Genomic DNA, 11,153 nt, shown 5'->3' with positions numbered 1-11,153 from the left:
AACGACGCAGCCACCTTGCTTAAGCGGAACGGCGTGTTTCATCAAGTTCGGTTGCTGCCCATCGCTGTAGGCTTACTACATTCCAGCTCTTGGCCAGTTTCCGAGGCTTTTCACTAAGTTTGTACCCAGCCGCTTGCCGTAGGGGCTCATACCCCCTGCTCCTGAAATCGACGTTCTAGCTAGGAATGAACGCAGAGCCAAAACGAGCGTGCGTTAGGAAACGACACCGGTTCCCTGACCCGACGTCCGCCGCGGGTGCGCGCTCGCACGCCGGAAGAGGCGGAGCCAGAGTAGGCTATATATGTCGTGCGCGGTGCGCCGGCCGACCTCTACCGGCAGTATTCGGCGGCGTGATGGTATGTAGTATCATGGCGGCTTCCTCTTTGTCTGCAGTGGCGGCGTGGCTGAATCCGCGGCCCATCACCGCCATCGCGGCTCGGCCAGTGCCAGGGACCTGCTCTGGGAGTACGGGGGACTTGGCGAGATCCGCATTCAGTTATATTTTTGGAAGCACCCGAGGCCTGTAGTTGGCCTTGTGCCTGCCGTTTGGCTGGCGTCGAGAGGCCATCGGGAGGGAGTTAGGCTGGGGGTGCCGGGCGGGCCCGACAATTTTCAATGGATTATTTCTGGGACTCGATCACCCCACTTTAGTGGTAGTCGAGATAGGAGTCCATGAGCACTTTGGCCAGGAGGACTTTGAGTTGGGGGTGCTTGGTACTGGGATTCTTATTAAACGCGTAGCTGCAGAAATCAAAGCAGCAGGTAGGAGTGGGAGACGTAGGGCGAGGGTGGTTGAAATGTCAGTGACGGTTGATACAAGTTCTTAGGCCTCTAGAGTTCCCAGAAACCACACATGATGAACTTTTTGACGGGCGGACAGAGATTCTGTGCTGATTGTCATGTTCTGATTTGGCTCTGTCGAGTTCTAGTGGCCTATGTGTGTCATCGTAGCATGAGGAGCCTTTATCTCTATTATCTGCTACCCAGCCATTTGTTCCAGAATTTTTGTGAGAATCTGACTCATTAAGCCACCTGTTAAGCTATTTTTAATACCAGCACTTGGTGTGCTTTTGTCCTATTTAGATAAGGAGTTGAGGTGAAGGTTTAACTCACTTGAAATACTGCTTTAGAAAGTGTGATCCTGCAAAAAGTGAACCTAGTTCAACATACGCGTGGGTGGCTGGTCTGTGGTTTGGATTCAGCATTTCTGAGAATCCTCATAGAAGCACCGAGGCAGCTGGGAATCAAGAGAAGTGAGTTACAAGTTCAGGTGCTAATGTTAGTCATTTTCTCCAAAGTCTCACAGGAAGTTCTCAGCTCCCAGGCATGGATCCCTGGGCTTCTTGCCTCGGAAGCGCAGCAGCCGGCACCGCGGGAAGGTGAAGAGCTTCCCCAAGGATGACCCCTCCAAGCCTGTCCACCTGACAGCATTCCTGGGCTACAAGGCTGGCATGACCCACATCGTGCGGGAGGTCGATAGGCCAGGATCCAGTACGTACTTTTATCATCTTCCATGCTGGTGGGGTGGGAGGAATTGCACGTGGGGACAGATGAGTTGGGGCCAAGCTGTCAAGGCAGAGTTAAGAGGTCAACAGAAGCGCTCGATAGCAGGATGGAGATGATATATTCTAGGGCTGGTTAATATCCCGAGGCTACAATGGCTGACACTGCTTAGTCCTGGTGGAGGGATGTACTGGAGCCGAGCCACAGCATAGAGAAGTATGCTAGCCTAAAACACTGTCCCTGGGTTGTGAAGTTCAAAGTAGAAAAGTTGCAGAACAGGACACAGCACTGGTTACTTAGCCATGATAGATACTAATGTTGGGAAGTTGATAACTGGCTACCTGGGCTCAGCTATTATGACACTTGGTTATGCTTTCATAGTACTTGTGTGTTACCTAGGTAATAAAGAATTTGCTTTAGAAATGCCTGTGCTAGACAAGAACTGGAGCCAGGCTAGGATGTTAATTTGCCTTACTAGGGTCCTATATTTTTATTTGAGTTAAAAGTCAGTCGAGCTGGCCGAGTGGCTCAGTTGGTAAGAACTTGAGCTCTGAGCAACAGGGTCGCCAGTTCAATTCCCACATGGGCCAGTGAGCTGCGCCCGAGCTCAGCTGCCAATAGGTGGCAGGATGACTCAGCTGGTGAGAGCACATGCTCCTAACAAGGTTACCGGTTCAAACTTAGATTGAACACAGCACCTTGAGCTGAGCTGCTGACAGGCGGCCAGATGGCTCAGTGGTTAGAGCATGCACTCTTAGCAACAAGGTTCCTGGTTTGACTCCCGCATGGGATTGGTGGGCTATGCCCATCCGCAACTAAGATGGAACACAGCACCTTGGGCTGAGTGGCCGCGAGCTGCACCCTCCACAACTATGTTTGAAGGACAACTTGACTGCTCCCTTCCCCAATTCCCCAATAAAATCTTTTTTAAAAAATGTCAGTCTGCAAACAAGTGTGCAGTAAGGGCAGCTTTTGGGAGTCTAGGTTGCTGGTAGGGCCCCCGCTTCTGTAACCTTCCTGGTGTCTAAACCACGTGAGCACTTAACATTTTTCTACAACACAGTAGCCCCTTCTTGGGGATTCTAGTTAGCCCACTCAAGTCTGACGACCTGCTTTCTTTGCAGAGGTGAACAAAAAGGAAGTTGTGGAGGCTGTGACCATTGTAGAGACGCCACCCACGGTGGTGGTGGGCATTGTGGGCTACGTGGAAACCCCTCGAGGCCTCCGTACCTTCAAGACGATCTTTGCTGAGCATATCAGCGATGAGTGCAAAAGGCGCTTCTATAAGAACTGGTAAGGGGACGGCCATGCAGTCCTTAGGTTAGGGGTGCAGAGGAGCACCTGTGCTGGGTGGCCAGCTATAGTGGGGGAGGGGCTGCTCTGGTTTTCGGGTTAGTTGCCTCTTAAACAGAACCGTCCCTGGGGACAGATCTTGAACAGCCGATGGTTTCCTGAGCTGAAAGCAGCACCTTGACATTCCTTCATGGTCAGCTTAGTGGGGGTTGGCTGAGGACTCTTTCCAGTACTGGTTACTGGAAAGCACTGGGAGTCCAGGTGGAAACCAAGAGACAGCAGCAGTGTAACGCCCCTAGTCCTGTCCCGGGGGTGTGGTCAGGGTAATGGCTAGACTGGAGCAAGCTTTATTGTCTATTTGAATGTTCATGACTTAACATTAACCTGTGGACCTCTGCTCAGCTCCGCTCGGCTCTGCCCGATGAGCTCCATCCAGGCTCCGCTTGCTGGTGGAAAAGGCTCCTTAGAAGCCGGCAATGAGCCCTATCCCCACCTGGTGCCCAAGTGTGCCTTCCGCTCACCCCTTGGAGGGTGATGAAGGCCTGCACCCGGCCCCTCCCCAACTCTGCTCTGCTCCTGAAGGCATAAATCTAAGAAGAAGGCCTTCACCAAATACTGCAAGAAGTGGCAGGATGATGATGGCAAGAAGCAGCTGGAGAAGGACTTCAACAGCATGAAGAAGTACTGCCAGGTGATCCGCGTCATCGCCCACACCCAGGTGAGCGCTCACCGGCGTGCCCAGGAGGGCAGCTTTTTGCCTGCTGCCCCCTGACTAGAGGTGGTCTATGACCATATGTGGCTTTGAATATCAGATGCTACCTATTTGGGAGACGGTTATCTTCTGAGGCAATCGTCAGCTCAGACTGATTTTGTGCCATGCCTCAGGATTTTAGGGGAATGGTAAGACTGGTTCATGTTTCTCAAATTTACTCCTAGTGATGGAGATAGGCCAATGAACAGCCTGGGGGCCCTGTCCTTGATCCTGGGTTCCTGGGGCCAGGTTAAGGCCATGTGGACAGTGGCCTGAGAAGGCATCCAGTACCTCCACACTTGGTCTCAGTTGCCAGCAGAGGGCACTATGTCCCCATTGGTTCTTAATTAGGGAAACGACCCCATTTTAAGGAAAACTGGTTGAAGGAATTGGTAACTTAACACTGTTAGATGTCTGATTGAAAATAGACGTCAGTGGTGAAATACTGGCTGTTTGCACTTCAAACCTGACTTGGTTAGAGTGAGTGCCTTTTTGTGATGTGGGCCATTATCCTAGTTACACACCTCCTGATTCCTCAGTGCCCAGTGGCCCTATTGAGTTAGTGACAGCCACATCACAGATTTATAGTATGTATCCATCACTGAAGAAAGTTCTGTAGGACAGCACTGTGCACATCTTAAAGCTTTAGGCTTGAATTTGTTCTTTTCTAACTTGACAGTTTGTACTCTTGGCTGCAGTGTTGTTTGGCGTATAAGTGGCTTTGTTGATAGTTACTTACAGCAAGGTAGCTGGCCATAGTAAACTAGGGCAGTACCCCAAAGGAACTGGCCAAAGGACAGTGATCAGAAACGGGCTCATTGGTGCCAGGATCTGGTTAAGTCGGCCTGTCTTGGTGTCTCTGTTAAGGTGGGCTCATCCTGATGGTCATTCAGGCATCAGCATTGAAAGTCTCCAGTGGGGGTTCATGACAGTTCTTTCTCTGTGGGAGGAGAGCTTGAATTGAAGCTCAGGGAGCTAAGCTGTGTCCATTTCCTCCTAGATGCGCCTGCTTCCTCTACGCCAGAAGAAGGCCCACCTCATGGAGGTCCAGGTGAATGGAGGCACGGTGGCTGAAAAACTGGACTGGGCCCGTGAGAGGCTAGAGCAGCAGGTTCCTGTGAACCAAGTGTTTGGACAGGATGAGATGATCGACGTCATCGGGGTCACCAAGGGCAAAGGCTACAAAGGTGAGCTTTGTGGTGGCCCGGGCTGCTGTGGTTAGCCTCTCAGGAGGGTCTCCAGCCCAGCTGTTCAGTGATGAGGCACTGGAATGAGCGCTGGGCACAGCGCCCGAGTCAGACTGCGGAGACATTCCTTGCTGCCTTCCTTCTGAGAACAGCCCTGTGGCTGGGGGCTGGGGGTGTGACCTGTCTGGTTCAGGGCTAATTCTCCAAGGCCTGTTCTCACATGTAAAATTCAAGATTCATGTCTAGACAGGTGTTCAGCTTGAGATGTGGCAATTACAGAGGGTAACAGGCAGATTGAACCCACCTCTGTCCTTCAGACTTACCTAGTCATTGTTTGTCCACAAAGAACAAACTCAGCGTGAGCACTCCCAGGAGCCAAGGGCCAAATGACATGAATGCTGGACCAGACCCCCAAATAACAGCATGTGTCTGTTTCAGGGGTCACCAGCCGCTGGCACACCAAAAAGCTGCCCCGCAAGACCCACCGAGGGCTGCGCAAGGTTGCCTGTATTGGGGCGTGGCATCCTGCCCGGGTGGCCTTCTCTGTGGCCCGGGCTGGACAGAAAGGCTACCATCACCGCACTGAGATCAACAAGAAGGTGAGATGCTGGGGTCCAGGTGGAGAGAGCAGCCCTGGGAGGGAGGGAAAAGGGGATCCCATTACTGGAGTTGAGGGTTCCTGTCCCTGTGGCGCTTCTGGGCATCACAGGGACTTAGCTTCTCATGTGTGATGGGTACCATTCTGGCTCCTGGGCGTCATGATTTGTAAGGTGCCCTACTCGAAGGTGGTTCCAGTTCAGCTGACCCTCGACAGGATAAGAACCTTGTTCTCTCCTCTCCCTGGAAAAGGTTAAAGAGGTCTCCATCCACGGTCTCAGTTGGAAGGCAGTAACTTTAGTTGAGAGCCAGCCGGCTTTTCTTTCTGCTCTGAGCCTGGGATACCCCATCACTAGGACTGAGGTCAGAGCTGCTTTCCCAGAGTCCTTTGCAGGCCAGCCCACTGCTGAGTGGGAATGACTTGCTCTAATGGCAGTCCTTCAACCTAGCGCCAGCCTGCCCTGTCTAGGACCTGAGAGCATGTGAGTCCTGCCCCATCTCCCCAAGTACTCACACGTTCCCTTCTGGTTTCAGATCTACAAGATTGGCCAGGGCTACCTCATCAAGGATGGCAAACTGATCAAGAACAACGCCTCCACCGACTATGACCTGTCCGATAAGAGCATCAACCCTCTAGTGAGTAATGGTAGATGTCTTACTAAAGTCTCTGGAGCCTTGGGCCTCGCACATTTCTCCCTCATTCTTTGTGAGTCTGCCCCAGGCCTCGCCTATGGGGTGGCAGCCCTGGTGTGTTGGGCCCTGGCTGGCTCATGGGGCTGTGCTTGCAGAGTCAGCTTGTCCTTGCACAGCAGCCGGGCTGTCTGTTTCTTTAAATGGCCTGTCTTCAGTCCACTGGTTGGAGCTGGCTGGTGAGAAGTGGGGTCTCTCCAGACCAGCTGTTTGGTAATAAGGCTCTGGAATGAGCGCTGGGCACAGCGCCCAAGTCAAGACTGCGGAGACATTCCTTGCTGCCTTCCTACTGAGAAGAGCCCTGGGGTCAGGTGGCTGACCTATCTCCAGCCCCCTGCTTGATCTTTGCTGACCCTATGGACTTGTTTTTTCCAGGGTGGCTTTGTCCATTATGGTGAAGTGACCAATGACTTCGTCATGCTGAAAGGCTGTGTGGTGGGAACCAAGAAGCGAGTGCTCACCCTCCGCAAGGTGAGGCTGGGGGCCAGGGGTCGCCTTTGCACCAGGATCCTGGGGGGTCTGCAGGGGAGAGAAGTATTAAGAAACTGCCCACAGACAGGCTGAGCTTTGTCAGGGACGGGAGTTCAAAGGAAAGGGGAGGTTGCTGCTCCTTGAACATCGTCTAATGTCCTGGGAAGTTCCAGTCTGGCTCAGCTGTTTGCTTGTGTTCCCATGTGGAGGAGGGGCAGCTCCTGCAGTACAATGGGCCACCCCATGAGGAGGGGTGGGGAGCAGCCTTGGTTGCAGGACCGGCTGATTCAGGTCGAGTTGATCTCTGCCCTCCGGCCTGTGAAATACGATGGTGCGGAGAAAGGCCTGCTCTTAACTAACCTTCTCTTGGGTCTGTAGTCCTTGCTGGTGCAGACCAAACGGCGGGCCCTGGAGAAGATTGACCTGAAGTTCATCGACACCACCTCCAAGTTTGGCCATGGCCGCTTCCAGACCGTGGAGGAGAAGAAAGCATTCATGGTGAGCATCTACCTAGCTGCCCTCCGCCTGGGGTTTGGGTGGCTCCTGGCTGGGAGGCTGGCTCAGAATTGGATCCCACTAGGGGGTGTGGCTTACTCTTCCTGGCCACCTGCCTGTCTCCACTTCTAACCTTGTCTCCGCACCTTTCTCCACAGGGACCACTTAAGAAAGACCGTATCGCGAAGGAAGAAGGAGCTTAATGTCAGGAACAGATTGTGCAGCTGGTGGGATCTCAATAAAAATTATTTTCCAGTGACACCTGACTCTGACTTAACCTTCCCAGTCCTGGCCTTGGCCTCTTCCACACGGGCCTTGTGCTCCCAGAGTAATGCTGCCCTTGGCCTCTTGGTTCCACTTGCTCTCTCTTGCCCTACCACTTGACTGGCCCTGGTGCTGGGAGCAGACTTGCTGTAGGTGGAGGTAAAAGCCCCTCCTGGGTCGGCCCTTGAACTTGTGAAGCCACCCTGGGGCAAGCAGGCGGTGAGCTTTGTGCAAAGTTGTCACCAGGGTGAGGCCGCTGGGGCTCAGCTGTGGAAGTGTTTGCACAGTCTGGGTGGCAGCTGTGGAGATAGGAAGAGGCGATGAGGACTTGCTGTTCCTGGTGCTTTTGGTGCTGATGGGCATGGCAGGGCTGACCCTGGGTCTTTTTAGTTTACACGTGAGTAATTTAGTTAATCCACGCAGGAGCGAGATCCAGTTAAGGCTTGTTTAGGTTCTTTTGTAACCCGCACCCAAGCTCTGGCACTGGGAGGACAGGTGGGAGAGGGTCTGTCACAAGGCCTGCACTGCACCTGGAACTGGGAGGGGACACAGTGTTGACTCTGGGGAAGGCCCTGGTGGCATCAATTGACTCAACCAGCCTCACTCCAGGTGAGAACGCGGGCATGTGGAGGTCAAATGCCTGGTCCAGGCTCACCCAGCTGAGTCAAATCCTTGGGCCCATCCTGACCTGGGTCTGCCTTGTGGGACTTGTTCAGTGCCACCCTCTTTGCAGGAGGTACCCATCCTGTGCTATGCTGACCAGCAGTTGTGAGCTGCTGCTGTCCCGTATCGGGGACCCCAGAATGCTGATGTTTTCAGTTGCTCTAAGCTCAACATCTCTGATCTGAGCCCTCTTGCCCACCCTTAAGGGATTCCAGGTGTGCAGGATGCATATGCCTGCTTATTCCCAGCTGAGGCTGCTTCCTGTAGAACATTGTGGCAAGTTTTGCCTTGGCAGCACCGACCAGCTGAGGGCAGGTCACACCTGGAGCAGCTCACTGGCATGGCAGGACCTCCAGTCACCTGGGTTCTAGTGCCCTCTGATCCTTTACTTGTCTGAAAAGGGGTAATGATAGGTGTGGACTGAGATCCCATGTACCTGGTGGTGTCTCAAGGATGATTGCTGGAAGTGGCAGCATGGCACTCCCATTAATAAAGGCCTTTAAAAGCATTTTGAGCCTTACCTCTGCTCAGGCTCCAAACTCGAGTGTACTTTTCCCTTTCTAATAATGGCCCTTGAGCCATTCTCTACTTTTTCTCTACTGCTCAGACCCACTTCTGCTTCTTTGAAAGGTATTTTTACTTCTAATAAACTTTTCTGCAACTAAAAAATAAAGGCCATAAAAATGTAGGTCAAGGTTCCAAGGAGCTTGCCAACATGGGTTCTTAGGCAGGTGAGGCTTGGAGTGGACTGAGCAGGAGTCCTTAGCCTGGGCCCACCTTGTGTCCCTCCCAGCAGTTTGGAGCCCCTTCAAAATTTGGTGGGGAGTGGGCCTAAATTGCCACCTCTGGGTTAATGCACAAGACCCCCACTATCCCGGCAGTGCCTCCCATCAGGATCCAGGGCCCAGAGCTGCTGGAGCTGCACTTCAGGATGGAGCCACCAGGGGGTGGCACCCAGCTGGGCCAGCCCCTTACCCCAGCAGAAGGGTCTCCCTACAGGTTTTGGAGGGGCAGAGTCCCCTCCCATACCAGGGTCTCCTTGGATCCCCTGCTCCCTGGAGACCATCCCAGAGCGGGTTGGGACCTACCCAAGGCAGAACCAGGCATGGGGCCTGGGCTCCTGGTCCCTGACCTGGGCCTGAGCAGGGCCCCCACACCCATCCACCCAGCGGGCCTCCCAGCCCTGGAGTCCAGCTGCCCACCCAGCCCAGGTAGGAAAGGCTTTGTTGGTCTGAGACATCCTGGCTGGGCCTTGCTTCCTGTCCCGAGCTCTCCCCAGTTGTGGGTATAGATAGCCAGGATGACGGGATGTGGGGCCCAGGGAACAAAGGGCTCCCGGGGCAGAAGAGTAGTCTGTGTGCCCCCAGGCTGACAACAAGCGCACACATGCATACACACACCCAGCACCGCAGATACACCTCCAGGTAACAGGCTGTCACCATACCCTTACGTGTCCCCACACATGCGACATGCCTGTTAGGGGCAGGCTTGCCTGATGGGAGCTGAGCCCTTGTCTATTGACCGTCCCCACGTCCCCCACCTTCCTTGTTTCTGCCCTGCCTCTGGCCAGTGAGTGAGCTTGGGCACGTCCCACAACAGTTCCAAGCCTCAGCCTCATCTGGTGGTGACTCGCTACCTCCACTGTGGTTGTCGCACCAAATGAGGAAGACCCAGTGGGTGTGCAGAACGGCTGGAGTTAGCTGGTTAGGATGGACGAGAGGGGCTTCCTGGGGGCAGTATAGGAGCTCAGCCACACGTGTGTGGGATCAGCTTTACACGAGAAATTCTGAGTGCTCCTGTGGACACAGCACTCCTCCAGGAGCTGGCAGCAGTGGCAAACTCAAAGACCCTTCTAGAACTCAAGGGGCTTAGATTCTAGTTGGGGATGGTGGACAGTAAACACAGGTAAACAAGGTAGGGTGAAGAAATAAAACAGGCCGCTGGGATAGAGTGATGGGGTCTGGGGAGGCCTCTCAGATCTGAGGGTGTAAAGCATCCAGCCTGTTGGAACCCTACAGGGAGAACAAGCAGAGGGAACAGCAGGCGCAAAGGCCCTGAGGTGGGAGCGAGGCTTCCAGGCGCAGGTTCTGAGGAGGCAGGTCCCCAGGGGAAGGTCTGTGATGGAGCTCCATGAAGGCAGGACTGGATCCCCCCTGCCTCCCTAGCCAGGGCCTGGCATATAGTAGGTGCTCAATAAATGTTATTCTCTGCATCTCTGGCGCTCACCTGTGCTTGTGTGTGTGTCTGGGTGTCCCAGCCCGGGGTCCTCAGGCATTTCTGTGGGCCTGTGGTCAGTGAGGTGGCTGTCTCTGTTCTTGCAGTCTGTCTGTGCATGTCACTAAGGGTGCATCTCTTGAGCGCTTGTTGGCGTGGGTTTATTGTCACCAGAACCCCCCCCCCCCCAGACAGGCCTCGCTGGAATTCTGCGGTGACAGAACAAGGAGCCTCATTCCATTCCTCTTGGAAAAAAAAACACAAAAAACCTGCTGGGAATTTCTGAGCAAGTGGGAACAAGGAGGTGGCGGGAGCCACTATCACCTTAAAAGGCACAACAGCCAGTGACTTCCCTGAGCTCACCTGGGAATGGCCTTGGGCGGTGTGGGGGGGTGGGGGGTGGACAGCTGGCTCACCCCAAAGTGCTCTCCCCTGGATTCTCACTGACAGCCTTACCAGTGGGGCCTGCACTGCTCCGGACCCCTCTGTTCGCCTACGCCCACACCCCACACCCCAGGCGCCCAGCCCTGTGCTTCCAGCAGCCTTGCCTCCTTTCATCGGCTCTCAGCGCGCAGCTACTTGTCTGAATCTTCTGTTGGTCCCCTGCCCGCCATGGATGTCTCAAGTCTGGCACTCAAGGTCTCCAGCATCATGCCCCCCACCCCCAGCCCCACCCTGAGTCCAGACTCCTGGCCTGCTCCCAGAAGCCCAAATAGCTTTCCCCACCCTTTCAGCATCAGGTTCCGAAGCTGGACTGGACCACGGAGAGGCGAGGGGGCCTGACCCAAACCTTACTGGAGGCAGGAGAGGAATGCCCAGGGCCCAGAAATGAGGGAAGCAGCACTCAGGAACCATCGGGGCCTCTTAACACATCAGAACTATTAAAATGTCAGGATCATTACCATGTCTTTAGCATCCACCAGCCCCCTGGACCCACCCGCACCAGCCCCTGGTCCACAGTGACCGGCACTCACACGACTTTGAGTGCCTTCAGAGGGCAGTGCCCAAGCTGGCAGGTAGTAGTA

At 54.3% G+C, this 11,153-nt stretch overlaps 1 protein-coding gene across 1 annotated transcript; it reads left to right on the top strand.

Moving 5' to 3' along the window:
* Positions 1 to 254: 254 nt before the first annotated feature.
* Positions 255 to 7,246, top strand: RPL3 (ribosomal protein L3). Its single transcript, XM_019660618.1, has 10 exons — positions 255 to 356; positions 1,299 to 1,491; positions 2,628 to 2,796; positions 3,379 to 3,514; positions 4,548 to 4,734; positions 5,173 to 5,333; positions 5,866 to 5,967; positions 6,397 to 6,492; positions 6,871 to 6,990; positions 7,146 to 7,246. The coding sequence occupies exons 1-10, from the start codon at positions 354 to 356 to the stop codon at positions 7,188 to 7,190; spliced, it is 1,212 nt and encodes a 403-aa protein (XP_019516163.1). The 5' UTR covers positions 255 to 353; the 3' UTR covers positions 7,191 to 7,246.
* Positions 7,247 to 11,153: the final 3,907 nt, after the last annotated feature.

Source organism: Hipposideros armiger, unplaced genomic scaffold (assembly GCF_001890085.2).
Source record: "Hipposideros armiger isolate ML-2016 unplaced genomic scaffold, ASM189008v1 scaffold_321, whole genome shotgun sequence".
NCBI classification, from domain to species: domain Eukaryota; kingdom Metazoa; phylum Chordata; class Mammalia; order Chiroptera; family Hipposideridae; genus Hipposideros; species Hipposideros armiger.
Note: the sequence above shows the minus strand (reverse complement) of the source record. Positions and strands in the feature narration are given on the sequence as shown.